Below are 12659 nucleotides of genomic sequence, written 5' to 3'. Positions count from 1 at the left end.
TCCTATATATTAGCTCTGCTCTATTCTGACTTGATTACTTTGGGTCACTGCTCCATCTTCTTGGGTGACACCATAACTTCTTTCCACACTCTAGATTAAGGCTATCCTGAAGGATCCTTTCTTGTCCTTCTGTTCTCTTGACACACTCCACAATTGCTCTCACCCACACCCATGGATTCATGTAGACTCTTTCTTCATTTAGTTCTTCAGCTCAAATTTCCCCAGCTCCACACCCACAGTCCTAACTCTTGGTTGGAGTTTCTACATGCATGTCTTGCCATTACCACAAATTCAACATGAAAACTTTATCCTTCTCACCAAAATGTCCTTGCCCTTCCTCCTGTTTTCCTTCGTTATCTTAACAGCATCATTGTCTTCCAATTACCCAAGTTGGAAGCCTTGAAATCTCCTTCAGCTCCTCCTTTTGACACTCTACTTCTAAATGATCAAGAGGGTCTGTGAATTCTAATCTAAAATGTCATTCAAGTCTCCTCCCAATTTCATGCCACCATTCGCATTTGGGCTTTCACCTGTGCCCACTCGAATGACTGGCACTCTCCTAACTTGGTCTTCCTGCCTGAATCTCCCCTCTCTAAATCATCCACCCATCCCATTTCCCTGTCCCCACCCCAATAATATCATCGAGATATATTTCCTTACAAATAAATGATTGTTATTCCTCACCTTTGCTAAGAAGTGCCTCTACGTTTCTTCAAAATAAAGTCAATGTCTCCTTTTACTTTTAAAATAAAGCTCAAATTCCTAAGTGGGGATTTCAAGATTACCCACAAATAAGGACCAGGTACCTTTCTCATCACATAGCATCATGATTCAAAGCTCAGACCCTGGACCCAGATTGCCCAGCTTTAAGACACTAAGCAGGACTGCTGCACGCATTAGTGTAGGCTGAGGGGTCCTGAGTGAAGCATCTGGCTGAGGGTGAGGGGTGAGCAGGAGTAGAAGTGTAGCCCATGCACCACTCACCAAGCTGTGTCTCAGCACAGGGCTGCTACAGGCTCAGAAGAAAGGACATCATTTTCTATTTCACATATAGGCACTATAAGGGCTCTATTCCCTTATCTATGAAGTACTAAGACTTTTCTCATGGGACTGTTGTGAGGATTCAATGAATTAAAGCCCTTAGAACAGTGCCAGGCACATGAGTGCCCAGTAAGTATCAGCCATTAATCCTGCACCTTCCCTGTTCCTTATACTTTAAAGAAATAGTAGAATTTATTTACTATTTTACTCATGTATAACTGCGCTTTTTCACCTTCATGACTTTCATTGCTCCTTCTGCTTCCTTTCTCCCAAACTCCCTCCCCTAACAGCGTTAATCTCTGTCTGTTGATAATTCTGACCACTCTTCAAATTCAGCTGAGCTGACATGATTGCTTCCATGAAGTCTTACTTGACCCCTATGAATATGAGTTATCTAGACTTTAACTCAACACTTAGGCACCTATGGACCCCTGTTGTGGAACTCACTATACTATATTTTGTACTACCTAAACATACTTATCTCAAGGCCTTCTCTTCCTTGAAAGATTTTAAGTGCCTAAAGGTAACCTGTAAGGTTCCTCTATATGTTCCCATAGTGCCTACAGACCTACAGTGACATAACAAACAATAATAGAACCATTTATTGAGTACCTACTATATGCCAAGCACTATAAAGATTACTTCTCACACAACTTTTATAGTATTGTTATTTCCCTTTCATATGGAGCGACTTAGTATATAAATAATTTGCTTAGCATTAAACAGTTCAAAAGTGGTGGGCAGAGATTAGAACCTAGGATCTTGCTGGTTCAGGGACTAGACTCCTACTTCATTGTAGTATCTTACCTGGCTCCTTCCCTTGCCCAGGAGCTACCACTTATTGACTGTATATTATATTCCAAGAGCTTTTCCTACATTTTACCTCAACTTCCTTGCAAAGTGGTTATTATTATTCCTATATGCATGAGGAAATCAAGGCTCAGAGATATTAAGCAATTTACCTGAGATCTTACAGTGAGTAAATTCCAGATGCATCTTATAAACCTGACCACAGAATTCCCCCATCTCCCAAAAAGCACTTGCCACATTTTAGGAGGAGTCCCTTGAGAAAAATGTTATTGCCTTCACTAATTTTTTTTTTTTTTAATTCAAGCTTTTCTTTTTAATCTTTTGGATCCTAGTACATTTCTTTTTTTTTTCTAAATTAATTTATTTATTTTTGGCTGTGCTGGGTCCTCGTTTCTGTGTGAGGGCTTTCTCTAGTTGCGGCAAGCGGGGGCCACTCTTCATCACGGTGCACGGACCTCTCACTGTCGTGGCCTCTCTTGTTGCAGAGCACAGGCTCCAGACACGCAGGCTCAGTAGTTGTGGCTCACGGGCCTAGTTGCTCCGCGGCACGTGGGATCTTCCCAGACCAGGGCTCGAACCCGTGTCCCCTGCATTGGCAGGCAGATTCTCAACCACTGCACCACCAGGGAAGCCCACCTTCACTAATTTTTAAAAATTACTCACAGGGTCTCATTTATATGGTTCTATTTCATTTAGACACCGTTTTGACAGAAACCATCACTATATACACTTATTTAAAAAAAAAGTTATTCCTGCATTATATTTTATCAACGTTTATCTTTGTATAACTATTAATCCTACCTATTATAAATAACTTGGCAAAAAATGCTTGTTCCCCAAAGAATTTGATGGAGGTTTACATAAAATAATCTTGATATCAGAAAAATAAAAGTTATTGATATAAAATGATTGCTTAAATAAGTACTAGGTCAGGAATATGTTGAGAGGTTCATATTTAGTACTTGTCATTATTAATTTCACCAGATCATTAGGTTTTGCCTGGTATTTCTATTGCATTCAAGTTTTTTGGAAGGTCAAGATAAAATACTAAACCTAATGAAACAAGTAGGCACTGATTTGAATACCAAAATGAATCTTGAACTAAATACCAAGCACAGAGAGAAGAGGGGAAAAAGGAAAAATGCAGGGTCAGAGTTAACCATAGATTTTTTTACATGTATATTTTATTTTTGGCTGCATTGGGTCTTCATTACTGTGCGCGGGCTTTCTCTAGTTGCCGTGAGCGGGGGCTACTCTTTGTTGTGGTGCGCGGGCTTCTCATTGCGGTGGCTTCTCTTGCTGCGGAGCATGGGCTCTAGGCGCACAGGCTTCAGTAGTTGTGGCACGCAGGCTCAATAGTTGTGGCTTGCGGGCCCTAGAGCGCAGGCTCGGTAGTTGTGGTGCACGGGTTTAGTTGCTCCACAGCATGTGGGATCTTCCTGGACCAGGGCTCAAACCCGTGTCCCCTGCATTGGCAGGCGGATTCTTTACCACTGCGCCACCAGGTAAGTCCCTAACCATTAGATTTTTCAAAAATATAAGAAGATAATTTTGAAAAGGGATAAATGGCGGGGGGGTGATTTTACTGGAAATGAGTCTGATTTATTTTTTGGGAAAACAATAATACCAAATTAATATGCAGCAACTACCAAGGTAATTAAAAGATACTTAAAATAAAGATATTATTTAAAGTTACATGACTTGAATATCATTATTCAATTTTGCCAGGGCTCACTATTTGATTGTAAAAATCCTATTGGTTTTGAGGGAAACAAAAAAAAAAGGACAAGTGAAAGTAGAAAAAAATTAATAGAACCAAGATCTTCCCAAGCAAAGAAATAACTCCAAAAGAGTATCCCTCATTATGAAAGCACTAGTTTCTAGAGCTCCCAGAGGATTCTGAGTAAAACTGGACATACTTGCAATGCATTATAAATGTGTAATTACCATTTAAATGGAGGGAGAAACTGGTGAGTGAAATGAGAAAAAGGCATTTTCTTACAGCCAACCAGAAGCTGGCATTTTGGGCAATGATCATCTAATCTACAGAGTCAGGTTAACAAAGCTATTGTCATTCTGCCACTCACCCTCAGCCTTTTAACTGTTTGCTCTCCTCTACCAGGAGGAAACAGAAGGTTAAGTCTGTCTCCACGATTTTCAGTCACAAATTTTCTCATTAGGCTCTGGCATGCTCAATAGATAACTCAACAGCATATGTTTACCAAAAAACACAAGCAACATAAAGGAGTCTCTTTAATTCTCCCTTTTTATTATTTGGGCACCCAATTTGAAAGAGTAAATGAAATTTTGGAGTAAATTTCTGTTGGTTGTACAGTCGTGATGATTAGGGTCATCTCATCTCTCCTACAGCCCAATGAAGACTTTCCTTAATAACATCCCTGTTTGTGGATTTGGCCAGGCAGCAACTTGGATGTGGAAAATACTGCCTTACTCCAAAAAGGCAATGAACATCCTTTTCAAAGAAGTTTAAAACTTGTCATGTAGATTTCAAAACTCTGGAAAAGTATCAAAGGTGTTTTATTGGACAGATGCATAATAAAGGATAGAGGATAAAAGATTTGTCAAGAATCCACACCAATTTCCACACAAAGTAAGTGGAAAGACCCCTGTCACATGTATATTTCAGAAGTCTAATCTATTCCTTTTGGATTATTGCTACATTTCTTATGAGATTAGTTACTTTTTATGATGTATTTGTCAAAACCCCTTTGGATTTATCAGGATGGCATATGTTGGCTGGATTAATTGTTGCTTCCATCTCAAAAAACTCAGTATTTAGAAGTAAGAATATAAATGTGAAGGATGAAAAAATTAGTGAAAGGTTGTGGATACTGTGATCAACCATGTGACAAAAGTGATGGGATTATTAGTTACCTAATGGTTACTTTATTCTAGCTTTCCCTTTGTATCATCTTTTGGCTATTTTATCTGGAATCTTTAAACACATTTGTTACAAGTCAGTGTAACAAGCTAGGCAAACACCAGTTAGCCATTCAATGGTCTTTTTCATCATCTAAACCAGGGTTCCACAAACTATGGCTCCCAAACCAAATCTGGCCCTCTCATGTTTTTGTAAATAAAATTTTATTGGAACACAGTCACATACATTCGATTATGTACTGTCTATGGCTGATTTTACATGACAGTAAAGTTGAGTAGACCAGAAGACCCCAAAAGCCTAAAACATTTACTATCTGGCCCTTTATAAGAAAGTTTGCCAATTCCTGACTGAAACTGTTCCATCTCCTAGTGTTCTAGGAGAAGTTTTATTCTCTGGTGACAACGTTCTACTTCACCACTCTCTGTCCCATTAGATCTGCTTTCTTCTACTTCTCCAAGACAACCGTTTTTCAATTACCTTCTTTTCTTAGTAAATCTACCATCTTCTGTTTGCATATTTTTCCCTTCTTGGTCACCATCACAATTAATTCTTTTCCAAAATTTATTTAACCCAGAAATAAAGCTGGTCACATATGGCCCAACCTCTGCATAGGGTCAATCAAATAATAATAATAATAATAATAATAATAATAATAATGATTTCAACAACAATGGAAAGATATAATTGAAAGAAATGTTAATATTCACTTCCGTTGTAAAGAAAATGCTAAAGTGGAGAGGGAGGAGTGTGCACTTAATGAGTAGGAGAACATTTCAAATCCTATCTTCCTAGCATCACTATTCTCAATATTCCCCCAAATGAATGACAGCTGCTGTGGCAGATGCCTGGACTTCCCTTTCCAGAAGAAGGCACTCATTCCTCCAGCTGCCAGGCTCTCTTTGATAATTGCCCTCAAAGGGAGCTGCCGCACTCAAAGTTAAGTCTCCTTTTGGAGCGCATCCCACATCTAATGATAGTTGATATGGAGGTTTGGGCTCCTTTGCCTCAATTAGGGAGGCCATCTAGGTTCCAGAACTCTCCATTAAATTTACTGAGGGCTCTGTTGTGACTATATGACAATTCAATTATTCCCCCTGCCCAAGTCTGCTTCTCTCTCTCTCCCTTATATGTGTTATTCCTAAGAGCATTCTCCAATAAATTCTTGCAGGCAAAGCTCTGCCTTGGAGCCCACTTCCCAATTTAAGATAGTTCTCCCTTCAAATACTCCTTCTCTCATTCTATTCTCATCACTCAAACAAAGCCTTCCCTGAATACCAGTCTTTCTGGCTCTTTATTCCTCTCTCCTCACAGTCCTGTTTCCTCACAATCCTGGGTCAAAACTCTCAGTAGAGTTCACTTCCTTTTCTCTAAATTTGCTGATTAGATATGAACAAGAATAGAAAACTAGGTTCTATAATTTGTCCTAGTATATTTTTATGTCTTATTCTAAGATTTCAAAATATTGCTTTATAGAAGACAGTTTTGGGCTGGAATATCAGGTCTATTTTTAAAAAATGTTTCATTGTTTTATTTTTAACAGAATATGTAACCAAAAAGCATTAAAAATTATAACTTTTCCATTATGCATTTGAAAGTCTTTCTATGATTATTATATGGTCAACTGTATAGTAAAAGCTCTTCTGCAACACTTTCCCCCTGCAGTAGCATTTTATTCAAAATGAAATGCTCTGGTACAAAAGTTGGACAACAAGGCAGCATGAGAAGACATAAATTTTTTAAAAAAAATACTAATATCATCAAGTCCTTCTTTGGTAAGTCTGCTCTGGAAGGAAGAGATGAAGGAAGTAAGGGAAAAGAAAAGACAGAAAGAAGAAAAAGAGAAAGAGAAAGAGGAAGAGGAAGAAAGGCAGGACGGGGAGGGGAGGACAACCAAGTTGCAACAAATCAAGAGGAAATCACTGTAAATTCATGAATTACTGTACATGGAGAACCTCTGAAGTTCTAGAATGACTATCTTTTCCAGAGAACAAATGTTTAACTTTCTGAAATTTCCAGCATTGGCACAAGTTAGAATAAACAACTCATCTTTATTATGCTTGAACTTAAAATTAAGAAAAAATGGAAACAAGAAGAGTAATGTGAGGTGGGGAGAAGTTTAATATCCCTTCCAGATATTAAAATAATTTATATATCCTCCATAATTAATTATGGTGTTAGGGAATGATTAGCCAGACAAACCAATGGCAGTGAATAGAATAAAAATATACTCAAATGTGTATTTGAGTACATTTAATTTATGAAAAAAATTCCATCTCATCACTGGCGTAAAGATGGGCTTTTAAAATAAATTGTGCTTGATAGCCATTTGGAAAAAGATAAAATTGGAACTGAATCTCACACCATATATCATGCTTAATTCCTAATGGATCATAGAGCTACCTGTTAAAAATGAAACTATTTCAGATTATTTTCATAGGATAAATTCCTAAAAGTGACATTATTGGGATTTAAAGAGTAAAAAAAGGTTCATGCTCTTGATTCATATTGGCAAACTAATTTTTAGAATTCTTGTACTAACTTATACCCCCAAATGTATGACAGTTCCATTCTTATTCAAGTCTAGACAAGAATATGTGTGATGTGTGTGTCCTATTTTTAAAATATTTAATAAAATATGTGTGTGTGTGGTACAGCTTAAGCTTTAGGAGCCTTCATTTGCCCTAGGCCTTTTAAGTCTCTGGGAATATGTGTTATCAGAGTCAAACATTTTTGTAAAATTAACAAAAAGAAGATTTAAAAACAATTTTTATGAGGGTCTCAAAATTTCATAAGCTTCAGGTCCCACAACACATAAATCAACTCCTGACAATTTTATTAGTTTGAACTGTATGAAATTGTATGTCACAAATGAACAAATCTAGAAATTCATCTGATTCAACTAATACACATAATTTTGGTGACTCATAAGGGGAGAAAATCTCTAATAACAGAATTGCCAGGTCAAAGAGTAAACAAAAAATGTTTTAATAGACACTGTCAGATTGCCTTTTTAAAAGTTTGTATAGATACCCAGTCCCTCCAACAGCAAATAAATGCACGCATTTCCCTCACAACAGTGGGTGTTAACCAGCGTGACTACATGTTCTCATTTGCTCAAGATACTCCTGGTTTCTAACTTTTCTCCCAGAACAATTATTAATAGTACCCCCTTTTACTCTCAAAATGGTCCCAGTTAGGATGATAGATGGTCATCCTAGTGTCACTGATCTTTTAAACTCTGATTTCTCTCCTGGAGATCATTCTGGCCTCTAGGGGGCCTGCAGGCTTCTGGGAGTTACCTGAATTCTCCTTCCCCTCCTTCCTTATTCACCGGCACTGACAACTTCAGGAGCCATACAATTATGGAGCATGCCTCTAGCTAGGGTCTTCCTTTCTGTGCAGGTGGATGTAGGAAGTGGCAATTAAAGTATGCCTGTGTGTTTACCCTGTTGAAAGTCAAGCACCTGTGCGTGCACACAACATTCATATACATACGCGCACACACACACACGAAGCCAAATTAGTCATTGTTTTCATACAAGTGACAGTCTCCAGCTGTTCACCATCAAACATGCCAGAGATACGGGCAAGAGGGTCCTAGCACTGGAGGAGGGGTTGGGCAGGGTGACTTTCATATGCCTCCAAGGGCTGAGATTCTGTACTCCAGCAGTAACGATTAACATTTATTAAGAACTTACTGAGTGTCAGGGAAATTCTAAAAATTTTGCCCATAAAATCTCATTTTGTCCCTCAGAGCTACCCACTGATTTATTCACTATTACTGGAGAATATTAACAAATGAGCAAACTGAGACACAGACAGGTTAAGTTAGTTGTCCAATGTGACATACTTAGTAAATGAAGCCCAGATTTCAACTAAGGCAGCCTGACTGAGGAGCTATTATAGCTCCATTTTCTGCTGCCTTCTATTACGTGTGTCAGGCATGGAATATCAGTTTACATTTTACAGATTTATTTCCACTTACTTTCTTAATGATTCTGATTATATTTCTGAAAAGTTACATAATAGGAGGGAGGGAAGTCATACAGAAAATTCATGCAATATAATTTGAAAGCTTACCATTGAAGAAACTTCCTTCTTCTCTCTCTGGATGATCTAGCTTTTCAGTTATCTATTCATTATATACTATGAGAAGAGAGAAACAGTTTACCTTTTCAAAGTCTTTCTAAGAAAAGTCAGTGAGGACTTGCCTAATTTTTTTAAAATGCTAAACATAAAATATTTAGAAATAATCATACGATTTCTATTCTGATACTGCAATATTACTGCTATTTTAATATTTAGGGCTCAAATGACTTAAGGTATTATCAACTTGGGTATGAGCTTAACAAAGAGGAAAAGGCCAAACATTTGCTGGTGACCACAAGACTAGTTGTCTCTGCTGACAGAAAATCTGTGGATGCTCAATGAATCCCTAATCCCTTCAAATCATCTTCTGAATTCATTTTCTAGAGAAGTTTGGACCAAGGACCAAGAGGGGCGATATTACCATCACTCCAGGAAAATAACTCTGTGGGTGAGAGGCATCGTGTCAAATGTGCATAGTGTATGACGTTTTTCAGGTTCCATATTTTCTTCTTCCACAAGTCAGAAGTCTGTTTATTCTGTGTCTCGAATAAACACGCATAAGACTACCACATGCAGTAGGGTATCAGTAAACTCCCAATCTGTAAGTCTATGACACCATGCTTCCACTTTCCACCTTCTCAATTCCTTTTGAAGAATCTTGTTTCCTTTATTCAACCTTTTAATATAGGCTATCCCTTGGGCTTGAGATTTTTTTCTCCTGGGTGGAAAATAATCCTGCTTTCTGAATTTGATTACATTTTATTCCCTACAATAAATCTAGTGTAACTAACTGTTCTCAATCTGTGAATAGATAACGGTTTCTATCTGAAATGAATAAATATCCAACCCTGTGCTCTTTTCAAAGCATTTCTCCTGGTTCAGTTTGCTGTGGAATTGAACATGGAGGGAGACAAGTTGAAATGCTGCATCGTCCTCTGCAGCCCTCTGGTGTGATTTCAATCCTAGGAAGCAGCAATCACCCTGTACTTCAGCTCCTCTCCTCAAATAACTTTTTGAAACAGTTCGTGATCCTGTTACGATCAAAACAATTTCTACGTAACAAGATCTAGAAGTTAGCAATGGAGTATGTACATGCTTGACAGTTCATCCTTGCCCCTACAAGGTTTACCCTGCTTCTCATTCAGATTTAGTATCATGTCCCAGAGGCCCAGAGCAGCACAATATGGATGTCCCCTGATGTTATTTTTAATGGAAATTATAAAGGACCTTGCGGTACCCTTTCATCAGTCGATACTTTATGGTTCAATTACCCAGGTGAACAAGGGGGCTGTGGTTCTGACTTCAGTTGGGGTCCCAGGATCTAGGCCTGGGCAGAGGAGTGTGAGGACCCGCCCAGAGCTGTGCATGTTGAGCTGAAGGGAGCTAAGATCTGAGTTCTGAGTAAGCAGGAGCCTTGTAAGTACGGGAAGGTTTAAAGAATCAAGCTGAAAAGAGTGGAGAGAGGGTCAGTCAACTAGGTAGGATGAATTGATTTGGGAAAAGTCTTCAAGGATTCCTTAAAGCAAAGTGAAACTTTTGTTGAGTTGCTTTTGTGGAGTGGGAGTTGGGGTAACTGGGAAAGGTATTAATATCCAATTTAGGTTGGAAATTTTAAACTCTTCTCTATCAATATTATGGTTTTTACCCATCCTACACTATCTATTGAGGTTATAAGAATGTGTTTTAGAAACGAGAACAGTGTTTCCTACTCATACTTTAATTTTGATGCCCGGGATAAGTAAGGGGAAGACTTGAGCTGTGAGTTACTGAAAGAGTCTAGGGCACGTCATCAAACAAATTATAATACTTGCCAGGAGCAGTCCCACGAGGAATGTAAATTGTGTGTGGTCTTCCAGCAATATAGACTTGAGTTCTGTTCAAAAGGATGGTAAACTTAGAGTTAGTGAGGCCTATTTTCAGAATAAAGTTATAATTGGAATTATCTTATTAGATAGACTACATTTATGTAACTTTTTATTACCATTGCTTTATTACATTAAGTTCTCCTTTTATTTATCCACCAGGAGAATTAAAGTGTTTGATTAAGAATACAGTAATACAATTAAAATAAATGAAATATCATTTAAAATATCAATAAGTTAGCAATAGAATTAATAATTGCTTGTTTACTTCTCTGTGCCTTCTCTTAGTAGGATGTAAGCTCCACAAAGGCAAGGATTTATCTTTCTTGTTATAATTATGTCCCTAGTGACAACCACTTATACTTAAGGCATAATAAATACTCAGTAAATATTTACTAAAATAGATGAGAGTCAAAGGAGGCAGTGAGTACACGAGCGGTTAAACATTTATGTTCTCTAACACTTGGAACTTTAAAAGTGCTTTAACTTAAAATCATATCGCTAAATAACAAGACTATTAGATCAGATGTAGTAATCAATCTTTTGATGCCCCATTAGTCATTCATTTTTTTAATGAAAGATGGATGTTTCTGGAACCCAAGCAGCATCTTTGGATTATGAAGTACAAGAAGTCCTTAATAAGACAAATTCCTCTAACAGAATGCAGTGCTCATGGAATTAACAAGGTCTAGGAGATCTCTAGAAGAAATCAAAAAAGAAGAGATAGCAGATGAATAGCAGAGCTACACCAGAACTGAGGGCAGTTGTTGGCCCATATTTGCAGAGAAGCTTGAGTTTTCCTTCTAAACTGCAGAAACTTCAGTGATGGATATTTGCTCAGGACCCTATTCTCTTCTGGGAATAATTAGCCACTTAACTGATAAGCACTATGCAAAAAAGTGATGACACTTATAAGAGACCAGGATCCTGGTGGGGGGGGATATATATATATATATAAAACAACATGTTTGTCACAGACTCTTGCCACATATGTAATGTACCCTTACTGGTTCTTCCTTCTGGGTATATATTTTTTCTAAGATGTAAGAATAAGGAATTATCTTCCATCTTACCCTTTCTTTTATCTTTATATGTTAATAAGAAAAGGATATAAGGTCTCATAGCCAGAAAAATACAAAGTCCTAGACAAAGAAGTGGTCTTAAGTAAGCAAACAGAACATTTGGCCAACACTTATCTTTTCATACAGACACATTTTACTTACAGATGGGCCTATTAAAGTGCCTCTGCCTTATCTATGGATCTTTCTATCTTGTCTCTGGCTCCTTCTTGAAAAAGGTGTACAATTTAAAGAAAGAAAATAATACTGTGTTGGCCTGAAGGAGAATGAAGAAAAACAAACTTCTCAACGTGTATGGACTATGAAAATATTTTCCATACCTCTGTGAACTACTTTTGAAAAAGTTACTTGAGAATATACTCCAGCAAAAGGGGAAAAAAATGAATCCTAAAAAAAGGAAGATATGGGATCCAAAAATTTCTTCTCAGTAGAGCAGTGAAAAGAAACTAATTTTTGTAAATTATAACAGGAAGTCACAGGACTTTTAAAAGAATATCTATAAGAAGACAATGAATATATTTTACCAAATACTACATGAGTAATCACAGTGATAGGAATAAAGATACAGGTGTCCTGTGTCCTTGACAAGAAATAATGAAGGTAACTAAAACTCTAGGAAATGCAAAAGCTGTATAGGAAAGTCACAATGTAAACATGAAACAAGCTGAAATGTATCATGACTTAGAGAAATGGAGAGTACGGAAAGAGACTCTATTTGATCTTAACACTAGGTAATTCCCTTTCAAGCAATGCAGGTTAGTGACGTAGAATTACCTTTCCTATTTCCACTTCAGTTGCTTCCTAAACAGTATTAACACAATCATAATATGTTTTATTATTTTACTAGTTTAAGACATTTTAGATTCAAACTATAGG

At 37.4% G+C, this 12659-nt stretch overlaps 1 protein-coding gene across 1 annotated transcript in view; it reads right to left on the bottom strand.

The window, feature by feature from the left end:
• Positions 1 to 12659, bottom strand: part of PTTG1IP2 (PTTG1IP family member 2) — a 92195-nt gene that overhangs the window by 68229 nt on the left and 11307 nt on the right. Inside the window, exon 5 of the mRNA XM_059932523.1 lies at positions 10654 to 10715. Coding sequence (XP_059788506.1) covers positions 10654 to 10715 — 62 coding nt within the window. The remainder of the gene's footprint in view (positions 1 to 10653; positions 10716 to 12659) is intronic.

The sequence above is a fragment of the Balaenoptera ricei genome, chromosome 9 (genome assembly GCF_028023285.1).
Source record: "Balaenoptera ricei isolate mBalRic1 chromosome 9, mBalRic1.hap2, whole genome shotgun sequence".
Taxonomy (NCBI): domain Eukaryota; kingdom Metazoa; phylum Chordata; class Mammalia; order Artiodactyla; family Balaenopteridae; genus Balaenoptera; species Balaenoptera ricei.
Note: the sequence above shows the minus strand (reverse complement) of the source record. Positions and strands in the feature narration are given on the sequence as shown.